Genomic DNA, 17,984 nt, shown 5'->3' on the forward strand with positions numbered 1-17,984 from the left:
GGTGCTGCTGATCCGTCGGCTGTGATTAAGACGGCCCGGAGACGGCTCTCATCGTTCTTCTGCTGGTTTGCCCACCGGCACCTCCTGAAGATGAATGAATTTAATTGCGAAAGTGCTGTGCTCCACCAGCGAAGCCGAGGAAATCAAACCTCCGGGAGCTACCCCGCTGTGTGTGAGGGCTCCGAACGCACGTTGCTGGCCCGGTGCGAGCGCTGCTTGTTCCAGCATCAGAAGCAAGATCACAGCACGCCTGGCTCCACATTCAAGGTCAGGCTGGATGAGGCTCTGAGCAACCTGATGTACTATAGGGGTCCCTGTTCATTGTGGGGGAGTTTACTGGATGACCTGCAAGGATCCCTTCCAGTTCAAATGGCTCTATGATTCTGTGTCAAGTGTCAGTCAGTCCTAGCGTGGACCAAGGTGGAAGCGTGTCATACAGCACAAGAGATGAAGTTGACCAAGAAAATAAAGAAAACCCTGAAAAACATCTGTCTCTTTGCCACTGTTGGTGTCTGATGCTGTGATATGAGCCTGGGGAGTCAGAGCAGTAGTTCACCTGGCCCTTGCTCTTGTGAAGTCATGGACATCTTGTTCGGAGAAGAAACAGATCGGTTTCAGCTTGAGGAGCCCCAGTCTGCAGTGTCTGCTTCTTTTTCAAATTCTGTGGGCTTCGGCAAAAAAGCAAAAGTGAAGAAGCAGCCCATGCTATTACACCTTTAAGCTTGTATCATGTTTCTAGTGTTAGAGCTCAGACTGTGGTTTGGATCCTAAAGCTAAGCTGAAGGCTGGAAATTGCAAAAATTAGAAGAAAGCTAGATGTAATGATAGGTGGTTAGCTCATCCCATGAAAGATGTCTGCGCCTTAAAGCCGAGTTCTGAAAGAGCACAGTGTTCCTCTGGTTATATATCCAGTGTGGTGCTGAAGTCAAAAGATGTTCAGAAAATCCAGAAGTGCCTTGATGTGGATTGAAGTTGTCACATGACTCAGTGGGTCCTAACGGAAGATCTGTTGAACTTACCCAAGCAGATGCAAGCAACTTAGCAGGGCTTCCTCCATGGGGGTGTTTTCTGTCATCAGGTGCCCAGGGAATGGCACAAGAATTCCTCCAGGGCAAACTTTATCTCTTTTGGTGCAAGAAGTATTCATCACCACCTGAAAATGAGCAGGTGAGAAATATCCATGTCCATTAACGGGATCTATCCAAATGTCTCCACTTTGATTTTACCATTAAGTCAAATATATTTCATATTGTAGTGCAACTGCCTCAGCTATATACTTGTCACGGCATGTCACTTTTCATGGTTGAGGGTAATTAGTAGAGACTTTCAGCGTCATATATGCTACTGTAAGAAGCTACAGCAAACCAACTGTTTGAAGAAGACCTAAGAATTACAAATATGTTGTAAAACTTCACTTTTTGGTGCTGTTGTTTCATTTTGCAAAATCGTAGCTCATTTTATAGTGTGGATTCTGAGTAGTTGACCATCATATTCCAGATAGTAGTGAAAACAGTCAGTGTTAACTGCAGGTATGCAGTGTAACAGGGTTCCTGTGATTATGGCTGGACCAGACTTTGCATCTGTGTTGTGGTATTGGTTTTAAGGACTTTAGATTCTGTTCTGCTGTCTAGGTTTGAAGTCTACTTGTTTACTTTTGGGATAGGTGAGTTTTTTCTGAAATATAACTCTTCATTTATTGGCTAGGGATAGACTTTCTGTAGAAAGCAGTAGCAGAATTTTTTGAAGGGAAAGTAATTAAAAAAATCAAAAAGTCACTTAGAGCTGGAAGCAGAGAGTATTTTTCTTATTTCAAAACTGTGGTCTCTCCACTTATTTGCATGTAACTGAAAGTAGAGAGCAATACTGCAGTCCATGCTTACTTTTGGTAGGAAAATGCAAAGAGAGATCTAAAGTTGTGACAGCTCCTGCTACTTATGTAACATAATTTCAAAACAAATGATTATTATGTTAAAGAGACTTACAAGTACCTATCCAAGCAGTATTTCCTGAAGTGAAAGAAGAACTGTTTTGTACTGACAATTTCAATTCCCTACTTAATGGTTTAATTTCCTTCCCGTCCCTTCCTTTCCTTCTTTTGAAAGATCACAATCCACCTTTCTTGCTATTGTAGTGAAAGGTCATTCTGGGACTGTTTTCTGAGATGTTTGTTTTACAATTTCCATCACATTCAAGGGGCAATGAATTTTGAAGATAACTATTTGCTGTTAACACATGCAGAAAGTTTTCCTAATTTTCAGCTTTCTATCTGAAGTAATGGTTAAAATTGCATAGGCTGTATAGTGACAGTTTACCATCTCTATCAGGAATAGAGTCAAAAGAACGGAAAGACTAATTGTGTTGCTTGTTATCTTTTTATTCTTTAGAACTTATGAGACAAACTAGAAGCTGCACCAGAATGGAATGATTGTATATTAAAACCTTTACAGAAAAGGGTTAGTGGTTTTGATTACGTTTACAGTAAAACAGTTCTTAATGCAAAAGCCACAACCTCCAGTGAGTGCTTTCTCCAGACTAAATTTAGACTGTCAGAAGATGTGCTTAGAAGATATCTAAAGTATATTGCATCCCACCACAAAAGTCCTTTGATACTTGTGTATTTTGCTTGTTTCTTAAGTATTCTTTCAGTGTTTTTCATGTGCTCCATAATTCACATCAAAATAACTGCTACAGCTATATATTTTGCGAACACACTTCAATTTGTGGTTAAAATTAGAGAACTGCTTGCTATCCTTTGTTGTTGTTGCCTGTTTGATGAAGGGGAGAAAGAAAGTATTGAGCATTATTGAGCATGTTCAGTGCTGAGCTCTGCTTGCTTTTGTCACCAAATTTTGTCTTTGTGATCAGGAATTATGCTTTCTTTTGAAGTACTATCAATCTGAACTGAATTCAGCCTCGTAGGGCATGAAAAAAGAGCAACCTACAAAGCACTTTATAACTGTATGAAGATAACTGTATGAAGTTTGAGTATAACAAATAAATAACAATATAATAAATAACAATAACTAATAATCTGCTCCAGTTGGATCATATAAGTCTATAGGGCCCGATGAGATTCATCCCAGGGCACTCCAGTTTCTGTCTGATGTCATTGCAAGACCTCTATCTATTTTCAATGGTTTTGGGAATCTGAAGTAGTCCCAGCTGACTAGAAGCTGGCAAATATTGTCCCAGTTTTCACAAAAGGCAAGAATAAGACCTTGATAATTACAGGCCTGTCAGTCTCATTTCAGTGCCGGGCAAAACTATGGAGATTATTCTGGGAGTTAGTGGAAAAACACCTGAAAGACAATGCAGTCATTGGTCAGAGTGAGCATGGGTTAACCGGGGGCAAGAAAGTGCTTTTTAATAAACTTTGACCAGGTTGCCCAGCTGGTTGACCATGGGAGGTCATCGATGTAATGTTTTTGGATTCCGGTGAAACTTTCAATACTGTTTCTCACAGTGTTCTTCTTGACAAAATGTCCAGCATACAGCTCAAAGGGCAGTGGTTAAGTAGGGTTATATCAGACTGGTGGCCAGTTGCTGGTGGAGTTCTACAAGGCTCCCCTTTTAGGGATGGTTTTCTATAACATTTTCTTCTTGGATATAGGACTTGAAAGTATGTTAAGTCTGGATAACAGTAAACTGGGAGGAGCTGTAGACTGCCTCAAAGGTAGAAGGGCTGAGCAAAGAGATCTAGACAAGTGAGGGAGTTGGGCAATCACCAACCACATGAAGTTTAGCAAGAGCATGTGCCAAATTCTGCACATGGAACGAGGCAACAGACTGGAGCATAAGAGGCTGAGAGCAGCTCCATGGAAAGGGGTCTGAGGGTTCTGGCTGGCAGCAAGTTGAATGTGAGCCAGTAGTGTGCTAAGGCAGCCAGAAGGGCCAACCATACCATGGGGTACACCAGGCCCAGCACTGCCACCGGGTGAGGAAAGGGGTTGTCCGTGTGTGCTGTGAGGCTGTACCTCCAGCACTGGGTGTGTAGGTCTGCGCACCGCAGGATGAGAAGGACATAAAACTATTAGAGAACATTCAAAGGAAGTCTTTGAAGATGGGGAAGGATCTGAAGGGCAAGGTGTATGAGGAACAGCTGAAGTGCCTGGGTTTGTTTAATCTGGAGCTGAGGGGAGGCCTGATGGCGGCTGCAGCTCCTCACAGGGAGCGGAGGGGCAGCGCTGGGCTCTGCTCTGTGTGTGACAGCGACAGGGCCCGAGGGAACGGCATAGAGTTGTCAGGGGAGGGCAGCTGGGGGTAGGGAAAGGGTCTGCACCAGAGGGCGGTGGGCATGGAACGGGCTGCCCGGGGCAGTGGGCACGGCCCCAAGTGCCAGAGTTCAAGAAGTGTTTGGACAGTGCTTTCAAACATAGAGTTTGGATTTTGGTTGGTTCTCTGTGGAGCCAGGAGCTGGACTTAATGATCTCTTCCAACTTGGCATGTGGTATGACTCTGAACTTTTTTTTTTTTAAGGTAAAACAGCTGTTTAGAAACAAAATGAAGACAGTGCAGTGACATACAGGGAATGGATATTTCATGTTGTGTGCGTCTTCGTCTTTTTGTACTTCATGTCTTGATAAGAGTTTCTGATTGGCTCAGTTTCACTATTTTCAGAATATATCCTTTTTAACAGTTCATAATAACTTGATTAGATAATTAGCTGTCTGTTAGTTTAAAAGGATTTTTTTTTTTTGAGTTAGCAGCAAATTTATCTTCAGTCATCAATGTTTCATCTTATTCTATGAGAACTTTCTATCTGCAGCGGGTAAAGATTCTTCTTTCATATGATGAAGGCTCTGTGTTATCTCAAAATTTCACTACTTTTTGTTAATGAACACAATCCTTCAATTGTGGGGAGAGAATACTGTAATGCTTAATATGTCCAATCTGAAGGGTGCTTCAGGTATGAAGCTTTTCTGTCTCTGTAACAATTTGACTGGAATATTAGTCAGGATTTTGATAGTTCTGAGTGAAAGCCAGTTGTGCTTCAGCTAACAAATTTAGATCATTTTGACAAAGAGCTTGGTCTCTTTCTGATTAGTCTTGAACCTTCAATGATGTGTGTACTGCAGTTCATAATCTAGCAGCTCCAGTTCCTTAGAACTCAACCTGCAATTCCCTTGACTTGTGGTGCTTAGAATGTTGTTGTTTGGAGTGACCTGACTGTGCTTTTCTGACTTCTAACAGACGTTTTTATTTAGTGAGATTAACTAAAGCAGGGTGAATCTGACAAGAAAATGTATAGTATTTGATAGGCTGCTATCTATTTCATCTAGTTCCATTCAAATATGGCTAACTTAAAGATTTCTTAAGAGCAATTTTCTAAGGACTGTCTCTTGTTTTGTTACTTGCGGGGGGAATTGGGCATTCTTGCGGAATCTTGACATCACCAAATTTGCCTTTAATTTCACTTTTTTTTTTAATTACAATAGAGGCTATATGTATCTAGCAGCAGTTCTTATTCATGCTGATAAGTCCTACCTATAGTTATGCTGAGAATCACTTCCTCTGGAAACAGGAATGAGATAAATTAATCGCATGCCTGCATTTCTCACAGTTACTTTGTATTTTAACTGCTAACTTTTAGTAGTTTTAATATAAAACCGCAAAGTATTTTTTCACTGCTCTAGATAGACTGCTTTGTTGCCACAGTTGTTTAGAAGATACTCTTCTCCCTTGACTTCTATCTTGCCTGATCTGGTGAGTGGCAACCCTGCCTGCAGCAGGGGATTGGGACTGGATGGATTTTAAGGTCCCTTCCAACCAAGATCTTCTGTCATCACTTCTATGAAACTGTATTGGCTGATGTTTTTTCTTTCTGTACCGGTTCTTCGCTTTCAGCTGATGCTTTTCTTTTAAAAGATCAAGCAAAGTGGTTCAACCAACTTTCTATGTTGCACATGGAAGAAAACATAGTGTTCACAGTGTTAAGGGCAAACAGCAGGAGTGTGCTTTTATTTAAAGAGTCCTGCATGGCTTGCAGGAACGACCCAAGTGTTTTTCAGATAGTGTCTTCCTTTAGAAGACTTGAAAGGTGTTCTCCTTGAAATCTGTTGAGATCTGACCTGTCCACAGCCCCTGAAAAATTCATTGAGTATTGAGGACATCTTACTGTAGAGCTAATAGTGTTTCATGCTGTAGGGAGACAGGGATGATAACTAAGAAAGTTGGGCTGTTTTCCATTGGTTTTAGAGGTTTTGATTGATTTATGTTATTTATTTATTTATTTATTTATTTATTTATTTATTTTTGGTAGAGAGCAATTTAAAAAAATCTGAATGCCAAAGTGCAGAGGAACTGAAAAAACCTGTGAGAAATTGCTAGAGGTCAGGATGAGATTGGGAAATGAACTCAAGTGAAATTTCATGAAAGGGAAACTACTGCTGGAGGCTTGGCATAGTGAGCAAAGAATAAAATAGTATAGCATGTTCTGGAGAATGAGAGTAACTTAGGTGACAGGATCACTTGAAGTTTAGGGAAGGAATTTTGTGTCTCAAGTAAGCAAACTAGCATTAATATAACAACATATGTGATTGCTTCTTCTTCACTCTTGCTGATATTACTGAAACAGGAATTGGTTCAAGCATCAGAAGTTTCTGATGTATCTAATAGTTTCAGTTGTGCCAAGGAGTTCAAGTGTAGTTCTCCACTGTGAAATCTCAACTTTTGACTTCTTAAACATCTTGTTTCCAAAAGGAGACATGTTTGATAAGTCAAAAAAGCTCGCAGTAGAAGTTGTGGAGTACTTGTCTGCATGAGTATATAGTACACTTGCAAAATGTTCAATTGCTTGACTGTGTACAATCACAATCCTTTTTCCTTGTGATCCCTCCCAAATTTAGTGCATAGAATTGATAGTGCTTTGTTAGACTTGTCTATATACTCAATACTCGTTAAACAACAAGCTAAAAAAGCAATGAAATTAAGGTTGCCAAGCTAACTTTAATTTTAGCAGTTCCTAATTTTTACTTCTAGTCTTAGCAAACTTAATGAGCAGCCAGTTTGATTGCTTTCTAGTGTAAGATATATTTTGTGTTTAGGGAGCCATGTTGAGAATCTATCTGAACATAGTGAAATAAATTACCAAAAAATCCATCAACTTTACCAGGATATGCTGTGTGTTCTTAGTTCTCTATGGGACTATGAAACTATGCACATGTTATTTACACGTGCATATTTCTTCCTTAGGTTCTGAGACATCCAGACGCTCTAGCCAGCTTCAGCTCTATAACTGCACCCTGGTATACGTGTTGTGTTGTGTTGGCAGTGTTGTATTGGTGACCCGACTCCACTGGAGCATGGAGCTGGCACAGGCTGTGTGCAAGGTCAGGTGTTTGTTTATTCGTAATGCTTTCTTGAGTATGCTGTATCAAGGAACACATGTGACATATGCAAGTTTGGTGGGGTTTTCGGTGATTTTAATCTAAAAATGGTCACAAAATTGACGACTTATCCTCCCCACTGAGCCAAATGGTGTTTTCTGTAGATGAATGTATTCTTAGCCAGAGGTACAGTGCTTCTGTCTTTACAGGGACTTAAGCACACCAGTTTCCCATCGCTCTGAAACAAACACTGTCTTCTCAATCATGTAGCAGGCTTTTTTTTTTCACGTTGTACAAAATGTGCTGAACATGCAGCACTGTGTATCATAAGCTTGGCTTTTTTGGCACTGGAAGTATTTGTTGCCTCACTGATAGTAGTTTTAACAATGTAATTATGATTTTGTTATTTTTAGCAGCAGCATAAGAAGGAATGCTTACTGGTTGGATATTCCTAACGTAATAAAAAGTAACTAATCAAAATCAGTTCCTTACAGAGTAACAGTTATATTTTGTAAATATAATAGAATCATAGAATCGTTTGAGTTGGAAGGGACCCTTACAGGCCATCTAGTCCAACTCCCCTGCAGTGTACGAGAACACCTGCAGCTACATCAGGTTGCTCAGAGCTCCATCCAGCCTTACGTTGAGCGTCTCCAGGGATGGGGCTTATACCACCTCTCTGGGTTTGTCTTTTATCTACACTTACAATGGGTGTTGGAAATTCTACTGAAGAAAACTTAGAAAACAATTTAATAAAATGTATATTTTTAGATACAGCTTCTGTACAATGAAAGCATTTTATGTAGTGAAGCCAACAGGTTCAAATCAAATGAGATTATTGAAAATCATGAATCTCTGCTTTCTCATTAAAAAAAAAAACAAAAAACAAAAAACAAAAACCAAACAGGTTTTTTTATGGCAACAAGTGTATCAAAAATGGAAGTGACTTTCCAAGTGCTACTGTTGTCATTATCACTTGTGCTTATTTCACCTTGTTTTTCTCTTTGCGCTGAGTAGCACTGCAGTAATTTTATGATGAAAGTGTGCATCCAAAATGATAATTTCTTCTTTTATAAAGTGTTTGTAAATGGCAGTTCAGTATTGCTGTAAGCCATCTGCCTATTTACTGTGTTTATAATACACGTGGAAGTAAAAAAGAATAACTATTTCCTCAATGTTAACTGTATTCAACAGCGTTAGATCTAATTCTGCCCTACTGCTAAAATCAAATACCTTGTCTAGCTCTTCTGAGAAGCTTTTTTTCCCCCATGTGAGTTTTTCCAAGCATAATACAGAATGATCTGCAAGTTTTTTTCTTATTGGACTGATTTATAAGATTATGCTATTTCAAATGTCCCTTTAAAGCCGTTCTTTACCTAAAAGTGTCTTAAGTCTTTTTCTGTCACTAAGGGTAATATTGGTTGATACCGTACTTCTGGGTTTCTTTTTGAATTAATTTACTTAATTTATTTCTTAATTTCTAGTGTGGAGTTAAAAAAAAAAAAGAGAGAGAGAGAAATCACAAAACATCTCCATCCCTTTTGTGTTCTATTTGTGGTTTCTTTTTGTACTCAACACCAGACATTAGGTTAATGGACATTGCAGTCAAATTCATTAGAAGCAAATGAAAGAGAGGAAGAGATGAAAGCTGAAGATAATCCCTTGTGGTCCAACAACAAAAAAAACAACTAGAAAGAGGAATTCAAGTGGATTTTCACACAGTACCTGTAATAGGTATGGCCCATATTATAGCAAAACTTGCTCTTCTGTTTGTTTTGATGTAAGTAGTTGTGTAGATCCCTATTGTGGAGCAATTAATTGTGGCACATTTGCTTATTTACTGCTTGCAAGCTGCTTACTTTAACAAGAAAGCTTTCCACAGGTAGCAGCTTTGCTGTTAGCTGCAGAGTAGATGGACACGCTAATGATGTGCCTTTCACATAAAGATCTTTTTTTTTCCTACTAAATAGTTAACAAGCCTTGTCATAGTCAAGCACGTTCCAGTTATTGTAACAAATTCAGGTAGCCAAGCTGCTCTTACGTTTGCACTGATGTATTTTGAAATAACTTGCCTCATTTTTTAGGTGTTTGTGAAGTATAATTGTACAAGGTTAAACATTTTACATTGTTCTATAACTACAGCTGTTTTTGAACAAGCGGATTATGGCAACCCAGGCTTAGTATAGGATTATATGTGAGGCATGTTATCTGATAAATGCTGAACACCTCTATTTCAGAAGTAAAAAGTGCTTTTATGGAACAGGTCCCTTGAACTGTCCCTAGAACGATGCTTCTGGTTACAGTAAAGGTGAAGAACTTAAATTTTTACTATCTAGTTCTGATTTGAGTTTTGCTGTGCTATCTTTCTGGTAAAGCAAGTTTCAGGTTAATTCTGTTTCTTTCTAAAAACTTCTTTGGAAGGCCAAATTAACAACCTGTTGCTGTGTTCCTTCGCATAAAGGCCGCAACTCCACTGCAGCACTGGCACCACAAAGTCTGTTGTGACCTGCAGCCACCTCAGTGCAGTGTCAGGAGCTTAGGCTAAATTGCTGTGGCAGAATGGCATACAGACAACCTGCTGTGCTGGCTGTGGCTCTGAAAGCACTGTCTGTGCTGCTGCCTATAGTTCCAGAATGCCAAAGCAAGCAGCCTCTCTTTCTCTTCTTCCCCAGTAGTATCTCATTATGCCCAGGTTGTCGCTTGCTTGGGAAATACTTTGGGAGGTCAGGAAATATTTCAGAGTTAATTGATATTTTAAAATTAAAACTTAAAAACAAAGCAAAGCCTTTAAACTAGAAGAGGTACGTTGTCACAAGACTGAGTTGTCTGAGAAAGCGAACTAAAAACCAAAGGCAGACCCGCTGTTTGCCGGGCAGTCTTTGTTCCTTTTTTTCCCAGAAGATGGCAGCAAAGGAGCAACACGGTGATGGCTTTTACTTCTCAAACGCTTGTCTGTGTTCCTGCGGCTATAAACCTCAGTGAAGTCCGCCTACTCCTGCAGGCATCCAGTTGAAAATGATGATTTTTACATACAAAATGTATGACTTAAGAGTCTTCATTCTTTTCAGTTTTAAAAAGTAGTGTTTGAATAAAACCTACTTCAAATTTATATTGAAAAGGTAGTTTGCAGGTTTAGTATTTTTGACTCTGGAGTTAGGGGTGCGTAACTTTAAAAGATGAAGTAGAACAACTGAACTGCATATGCTATATATATGTTAGTCTCTGAAGTTGTGCTCAGTTTTTTCAAATATTTGGCATTTTCTGTCTTTCAAGATTAAAAAAAAAAAGTTACATTTCAAGATAGTCCTTCCCTGGCCATTCTTTTCCTGACAGAAAATAAAGCTGAAAGCGTACTAAATACAGTGAAGCTTTTAATTTCTGTATTAATTCAAATACAAGAATGGCTCATGCTTTCTGCTGACAGTGCCTTTGAGTTTATGGCTTCGTTTCACAGGGAATACTCATAATACGGAGCAATGTAACCAAATGTTATTGCTTTCTTTCAGCAGTGATGTATAACTTTATCATTTAAAAATGTATGGAGGTGTACTGTATTACCACCTTGTGGTGTTTTCTGATTATGTGGTAACTGCCTAATGCTGCAACTTTCATTGAGGTGTGTGGCCATAACTCTGTTTAAGTTACAGGAGAAGCAGTTAGCAAGAAACCACACAGATAGGGCAATCTTACCTCTTCAGCTGATGAATTTTATCTGCCAGTTCTTGTAAAGCAGGGAACATTATAGTGGCGTGTGTGATAATCAGCTACTGATATTCACTGTTCAGAAGCTAACTGTGAAGAATGAAACTGATTCTCGACAGGACTGATTTATTGACAGCCTTGACTGACTGTTTCATTAAGATCATAAATGTTGTAGCATGGGAGACCTTTATGGAGCCCCAAACTGAAGGATACTCATTATAACCCTTTCTGATCCAAAAATAAAGGAAAAACTTTGCTGTTGATGGGTGTGAATTGCCCACTGTTTCAAACATGACTTATTTACATCTGAAAGATGAAAGGTTAAACCATCCATATTATAACTTCAGGTTCCTTTGGATTCTTGTTCCTTAGCCTTAGAAGATCTCCTAGTCACATGGTCCTTCTTTTCTCCTTAAAGAAAAAGAGAAACTATGGGTAGTTTGCATGGCAGACATGGCATGTGATAGGCATTGCCTGCAATGTCTGTAGTGCAAATTACAAACCTTTGTCAGAATTCTGAAATTTGTATTTAAAGCTGTTACTTGTGTTAGAAACAGGCAGCTGGGCTTAAACTTTATAAAGATTAATTGAAATAGCTAGAAAGTCCAAATAGCTCTACTCTTGTACAAAGCATTTAATCCACCAACAGAAGAAGGTTGTTCTGTTATGTCACTGTGAAAGACGTCCTTCAAATGCATAAAAGTACAGTTTTAATTCTGATTTCAATGAATAGAAGTGTTAACAAAGAATGTTTTCCAAATCTGTTAATCAGCACATTATATACGTTTCAACTACTGTGCCTGTATTGGACTTGCAAAAATATTACAGAAATCAACTTCTGCATTTTTTTTGTTTGTTTCATAGCTCTAAAGAACTGTCTATCTTGTAAGAGTTGGGCATCTAGATCTCTCGGTGTTTTTCTGTGATAGTCTTTTTCCTTGAGAGAATATAAATATTTAGGGAAGAAGGGGGAAAATTAATACAAAGAGTTATTCAGAGTGGTACTGCTTGCCTTTCAGAGTTGGCTTTCATCTTGAAGCCCACTGTTTAAATCCCAGGTTTTTTCCCCATAGGCCCTTGGTTCTACTGAGATCATTGTTTTAGCTCTCATGTCTTGTATGCATCAAACACTTCAGCAGCTCCTCTAAGTACTTCAGTTCCCTCATGCAAATGAAGGGCTTTTATTCGTTAAGCAATGTAAGCTTTATTTCTCTGGTGCAAGAAAGTATTAAGCTACATGCATAATTGAGGATTAACCCCACTTTTTGCATCTTTCTTGTTTTGAGTCCTTTTACATAAAATAACAGCCATATGATTCAGTCTTTCTTTGGAATTAGCAGGGATGCTTCTACCAGTAGAGTGTAATATAAGCTAATTTCATTGTTTTCTAAAATACTTTGTTTTCAAGATGGCAGGACTTTATCTTCACAAATGTGTCCTGAAAATAGCTGTGTTAGAATGTTTAAAGAATGACTAACCTGGATTATTACCATATAAAATGTGAATGTAGCGCTTGTATTTAGAGTTAGTATTTACTTAGTAGTTAATTTTTTACAGGTATTACTTGAGATGGCATCGTTTCCTTCTGCTGAATGTTGATCAATAATCTGGGTAGAGATGTAAGCACCTTTCGATTCTCCTATAGTTGACTTCCACAGGACGTGGGTTTCCCAGTTGTTCCCTTGTTATTTCTCCCTGTAAAATTACTGTGTGCTAAAGACGTGATGTGTCCACGGTAGATGAATTTGTGAACAACCAGCACTTCCTCTATTTCTGAGCTTTGAGGAGTTCTAAATGCTAGGGGTGTAGACTTGCATGTTTTTCAGGTATTACAAGTGTGGGGAACAATCTGGCAAATGAAGGAATTTGGAATAGCATGTCTATGATCTGTAAGTGTTTTACAATTTGGTTTCCTAGAAATCCTTTTGTTTAGAAGCACATGTAATTCTGATACACATTTTTTCTGTTTGAGTTAATTCCTCTTGTGGGCTTGAAAGAGTAACAAGTCATGCCATGGAGCAGGTAGAATCTGTCTTTCATGCAGACAGACCATTTCTAGAAAACATAAGTAGACAATCCAATCAACAAAATACAGCAATCCAATACGGTTGTGTTGCATTATGCAGTATTGACTGCTAGTGAATTATTTCAGTACAGGAAACTCTCATTCTGGGAACATAAATAAGTAGTTGGAAGGTAGCAAAATAACTGAATTACTTGCTAGACAGATCTGATAGGAAACGTTATGCTCTCATTCCTCCTTTAATGATAGATTTCCTATTTAACTAATAACCTCAAATACTCATGATAAAAACCATCAAAAACCTAAAATACAGTTGCTGAGATACTTCATTCCTTCAGACCACTTAGATAGGAAAATAGATGCTGATTTTCCAGCTATGACAAGGTTCATTTCCTTTCTGTCAGGAAGTCTTTTTAAAGTGAGCTGGGCAGAGATCTGTGGGAATGCATGTGAACATCAAAGCCTTAACTGCCATTACTGCAAGTACAAAAGAAGGCTCAAGGCCTCTCTCTGATACAGTGTATATGGATTGAAACTGGTGGATTACATGTCCTGTTTTTGTTGTCGCTTAGATAGACTGCTGAAGGAAATAAAATAACTGCACAGTTAAATATTGACTGCTTTTTAAGAGCGCTTCTTTTGTGCGATAGAAGGGATTTTCCAAATTTTGGACTTCATGATTCCTCTGGCATTTGTGGATGCTAGTCTTTAAGGATGTGTTTGAGTTGCTTACACAAGAAAATCCCGGCTTAAGATGTGCATTCGGAAGGTGCCTATGACAAGCTATAGGCATTACAAAGACAAGGACATCTTGCATCCCTCGTGCATTAACCGAGAAAGAGGTCTTTGCTAGTTTGGAGGGCCATGGACTTCAACCAGTTCGCTGTTTCTAATTCTGTACTGGTACATAATTGCCTAAAAGAATGGGAATGCCTTTACAAAACTTCTTGAATCAACCTGCATGTTTTTGCATATTTCAAGGTTTGGTTTTTTTTTTTTTCATGTAGTAGATTGTTTGTCCATTTTGGCTATATTCCATTTCATTTCCTGGTAAGCTCCTACTTCAACGTTCTGTTTTAAAGTTTATTGTTGGAATATTGAAGGCACAGCCTCCCTCTGAGTAATGCTCTGGGTTTTCTTCTGTCTTAGTCAAGTAATTTGTTTATGTAGACCTTATATGACTATGGTTATATTAAGTCCATCATTATTCCTAAATGAAGGCACTTGTATTAGCAATCATGAATTTAAACAGAACATACTTTCACCACTGTCTGCTTGGAATGTTTATCTGCTCTATCTTGTAGGCACTTGCTTAGTGAAGCTATCTCCTTTTTTGAACTGAGCGTTTTACAGGATTAGAAAACAAATTTAACCGAATGAATTGAATAGGAATGTGCTGTGTTGCTTTAATAGCCTTCTGAAATCTGCTGCTTATTGTACATTGTAAGTGGGTTGACAGGACGGTGGGAAGATGCTTAGCAGCTTGTAGCAGCGTTGAAATAAATCATGCAAAGAACTCATCCTATAGCAGAATGAATAGGATATAGCCACTATCACCTACATTGGGAAAATTAACTTCTAAAAAAGTTTAAGGAATGAAATGCTTTTGCAGTGGTTTGTCAGGAATACGGTGCACTGACACTTGGATGATGTGGGTTGTGCTCCATCTTGCAGCGCTGGAACCCCAGGTGTAGCACATGGCAGGAGAGAAGGGTGGGCAGATGTCTATCAGCCCCTTCACACTTACGTTTCCTGCCAGACATTTTGTGCTGCTGGCACAGATGGCTTTCAATCGATGTGGTAGCAAGTGTGCCATGTGTACTCTATTCAGTATTCTTAGCTTAGGGAGAAAGCTTCTGACAGGCTTTGAAAGTTAAAAAGGCAGTGGTATCTAAAGAAGAGATAACTGATGACATTTGGGAGGTTCACTAGGCACTGACCAAGCACTGCTGATGATGTTCAGGTGCAAAAGTAGAACAAATGACCAGAACCATGCTCAATAAATTAAACTGTTGCCAAAAATGAATAAAGCAAGTTCATTTTTCTTATTTTAACCTTCATTATCTAGAAGGATTGCAGTTCAGAGCAACTTCTTTCTGCTATTGTTCTGCCACTGACTTGCTATGTTATCTTCGGCAAATGCATGTAATGAATTCTGGGAAGCTGCTTATTACCTGTGAAAATGTAGTTTGTTATCTAGATATCAAGCTTTTGACAACTGCTCCTGGAGTTGTTGTCAGCCTCTTCCTTTCTGCTTCTCCATTGACAACTGGGACTAACCATTACAAATGAAAGAGGAAAAACAAAACCTTGCTTTACATCATGCTGACAAATTACACACACGTTTAATTAGTACAGAATGTTGTATCCCCTGCATTGGTTCCTAGAAGATAACATTAATAAAACTGGAGTTTGAGAGTTACTTGTGATAATGTTGTCTTAAAATGCTGTCTTGAGAATTATTGCTATACCACAATTGTGTCAGTATTTCAGTTCTTAACATCTCTTCACTTTTGTTTAACTCAAAATCATTTGTTTTGTGTGTTTTTCTGTTTAAAAGAAAAAGAAAATAGATTTGGGGGGAGGGATTGGGCCAGGTGTCTTCCACAGGTCCCTTCCAACATCAGTCATTCAGTGATTCTGCAGTTGTTTTATTTTCTCAGTTCATGGTTTCTGTCTATTTAGGTGCATTTCAGGATTGTGGTGCATGAGAACAATATGAAGATAAATATCTCAAATTAGAAATTGCAGGTGGGAATGCAGATGAAAGAAGAGGGTAGTTATTAAATATCCCAGTGTCTTTATTACTGAAAGTCATTGTTTGTCTTTGTATCTGTGACCTAGATGTTGTGTCTTTTCAGAAAATTCCTTGTGTGCTTTCTTCATTAAGTTACAATGACATTCTCTTTATGTTATTTCCTTTTGCTTTTTGAAAATTTCCTGTTCTGCTGCATTTTCCTGTTCTGAGGAAAGGTTTTGTGTTTCTTATTATTATTTATCTGTTTCTTTGAGAATGCTGAAAGTCAGCACACTGAACTTAGATTCGGGGGGAAAAAATATCAAAGTGAGAATTGGAGATGATTCTGGCCAGTTTATATCGATGAAACTTATGGTGAAAGCAGGTCTTTGACTCATAAAACAGACCGTTACCTTTAACTGCTCAGACTGTTGTGTAAGATCATGCTTCATTAGCATCAACATCACGTGAAAGATGAGGATGCGTTGTAAATTTGAGGATGTGTTGTAAATGTTAATCCACTGTTTTTTCTTGTGAATTTCATCCTCCTCCCCCCCAACCTTGTGCTCCCATAGAAGGTACTGTATATTTCATGTTTGCTTTCTCTTTGTTGGTAGGTAAGAAACCCATGAAATGTGTTCTTATTACTCCATTAATTCAAGTGTCAGCACTTGTGGAAGCATGCTAGTGAGAGGCCTTGCAGATGTCCGCTCTGATCATGAGGTTGGTAAGTAAATAATTCTGTCAGACAAATTCTGTACTTTTACTGGCTTTAAGAAAAAACAGTGCACTTTGAGATATGTATTTCTTCCCATTAATAAAAGCAGACAGATACCTGTAGGGAGCTTGACTCTCTGAAGGCTTCTTTATTTAAAGGAATTGCTTTCTGTCCCCTCTTTACAGTTCAGTCCCCCCTCTGTACAGTTAGCAGTACATAACTTCTGCACTGATTATTCTAAAAAAATGTTTGGAACAGAAAATATGACAAATAGAAAAAGGTGACGATGTCTGTATATACGAAGGAACTGGGACAAATGATAGTGACATGTATGTTTATGTATTCATTCAGCGATTGTGTTTCCTGATTTCCTGTAGTAGTTGCATATAATATTGCTTCTTCACACTGTCTTGTTTGCTTATAGTTTTGGTACCAGCCTCCCACCTCTGCTGGTTGAGGAAATCAACACGTTTCTGTTGCTGCTAACTCATTTAGTTTTGCAGTGTTGTCAGAGCATGTCATGTGATGAGGAGGAGCGTTAGCTAGTCTTAGTAAAGCTGAAGTGCATGTTGAAAGTATGTACTTAGTAGCCCTAGAGACTGTCTAAATGTTAAATTCTTGTGTATTTAAACTCTGTGTGATAAGTGATGTGCTATTTTGCTTTGCTTTTTTTGAAACTCCAAAGGTTACAACTAGGATAAGCTAATGTCCACTCCTTGAAGTATGCTGTGTTTGGTGAGGAGAAGACTTGGACTCTCAACCCACCTCACTTTGGACAGTGAGGTGGGTTGAGAACTGGCTGACTGGCAGAGCGTAGAGGGTCGTCGTTGGTGGTGCAGAGTCTGGCTGGAGACCTGTAACCAGTGGTGTCCCCCAGGGGTCTGTGCTGGGTCTGGTTCTTGTTCAACATCTTCATCAGTGACCTTGATGAGGGGATAGTGGCCACCCTCAGCAAGTTTGCTGATGATACGAAGTTGGGAGGATTGGCTGACACGCCTGAAGGCTGTGCTGCCATTCAGCGAGACCTGGACAAGCTGGAGAGCTGGGCAGTAGGAAACCGGATGGAGGTTCAACAAAGCAAGTGTAGGGTCTTACACCTAGGGAGGAATAATTGCATGCACCAAGTACAGGGCTGGGGGATGAGCTGCTGGAGAGGAGCTCTGCAGAGAGGGGACCTGGGCGTCCTGGTGGATGGACAGGTTGGCCATGAGCCAGCAGTGTGCCCTCGTGGCCGAAAAGGCCAATGGCATTCTGGGGTGCATTAAGAAGAGCGTGTCCAGCAGGTCGAGGGAGGTGATCCTCCCCCTCTACTCTGCCCTGGTAAGGCCTCATCTGGAGTACTGTGTCCAGTTCTGGGCTCCCCAGTACAAAAAAGACAGGGATCTCTTGGAAAGAGTCCAGCGGAGGGCCACAAAGATGGTGAAGGGCCTGGAGCATCTCCCCTATGAAGAAAGGCTGAGTGAACTGGGTCTGTTTAGC

General features: G+C 39.3%; 2 protein-coding genes across 2 annotated transcripts in view; one reads left to right on the forward strand and one right to left on the reverse strand.

The window, feature by feature from the left end:
• PRPF4B (pre-mRNA processing factor 4B) overlaps positions 1–5,371 on the reverse strand; it is a 31,517-nt gene extending 26,146 nt beyond the window's left edge. Inside the window, exon 1 of the mRNA XM_031552690.1 lies at positions 5,352–5,371. Coding sequence (XP_031408550.1) covers positions 5,352–5,371 — 20 coding nt within the window. The remainder of the gene's footprint in view (positions 1–5,351) is intronic.
• The window catches only part of PXDC1 (PX domain containing 1), a 116,517-nt gene continuing 98,544 nt past the window's right edge, over positions 12–17,984 (forward strand). Inside the window, exons 1-2 of the mRNA XM_010708407.3 lie at positions 12–1,167; positions 16,405–16,514. Coding sequence (XP_010706709.1) covers positions 16,421–16,514 — 94 coding nt within the window. The 5' untranslated portion in view covers positions 12–1,167; positions 16,405–16,420. The remainder of the gene's footprint in view (positions 1,168–16,404; positions 16,515–17,984) is intronic.

This window comes from Meleagris gallopavo, chromosome 3 (genome assembly GCF_000146605.3).
Source record: "Meleagris gallopavo isolate NT-WF06-2002-E0010 breed Aviagen turkey brand Nicholas breeding stock chromosome 3, Turkey_5.1, whole genome shotgun sequence".
Lineage (NCBI taxonomy): Eukaryota > Metazoa > Chordata > Aves > Galliformes > Phasianidae > Meleagris > Meleagris gallopavo.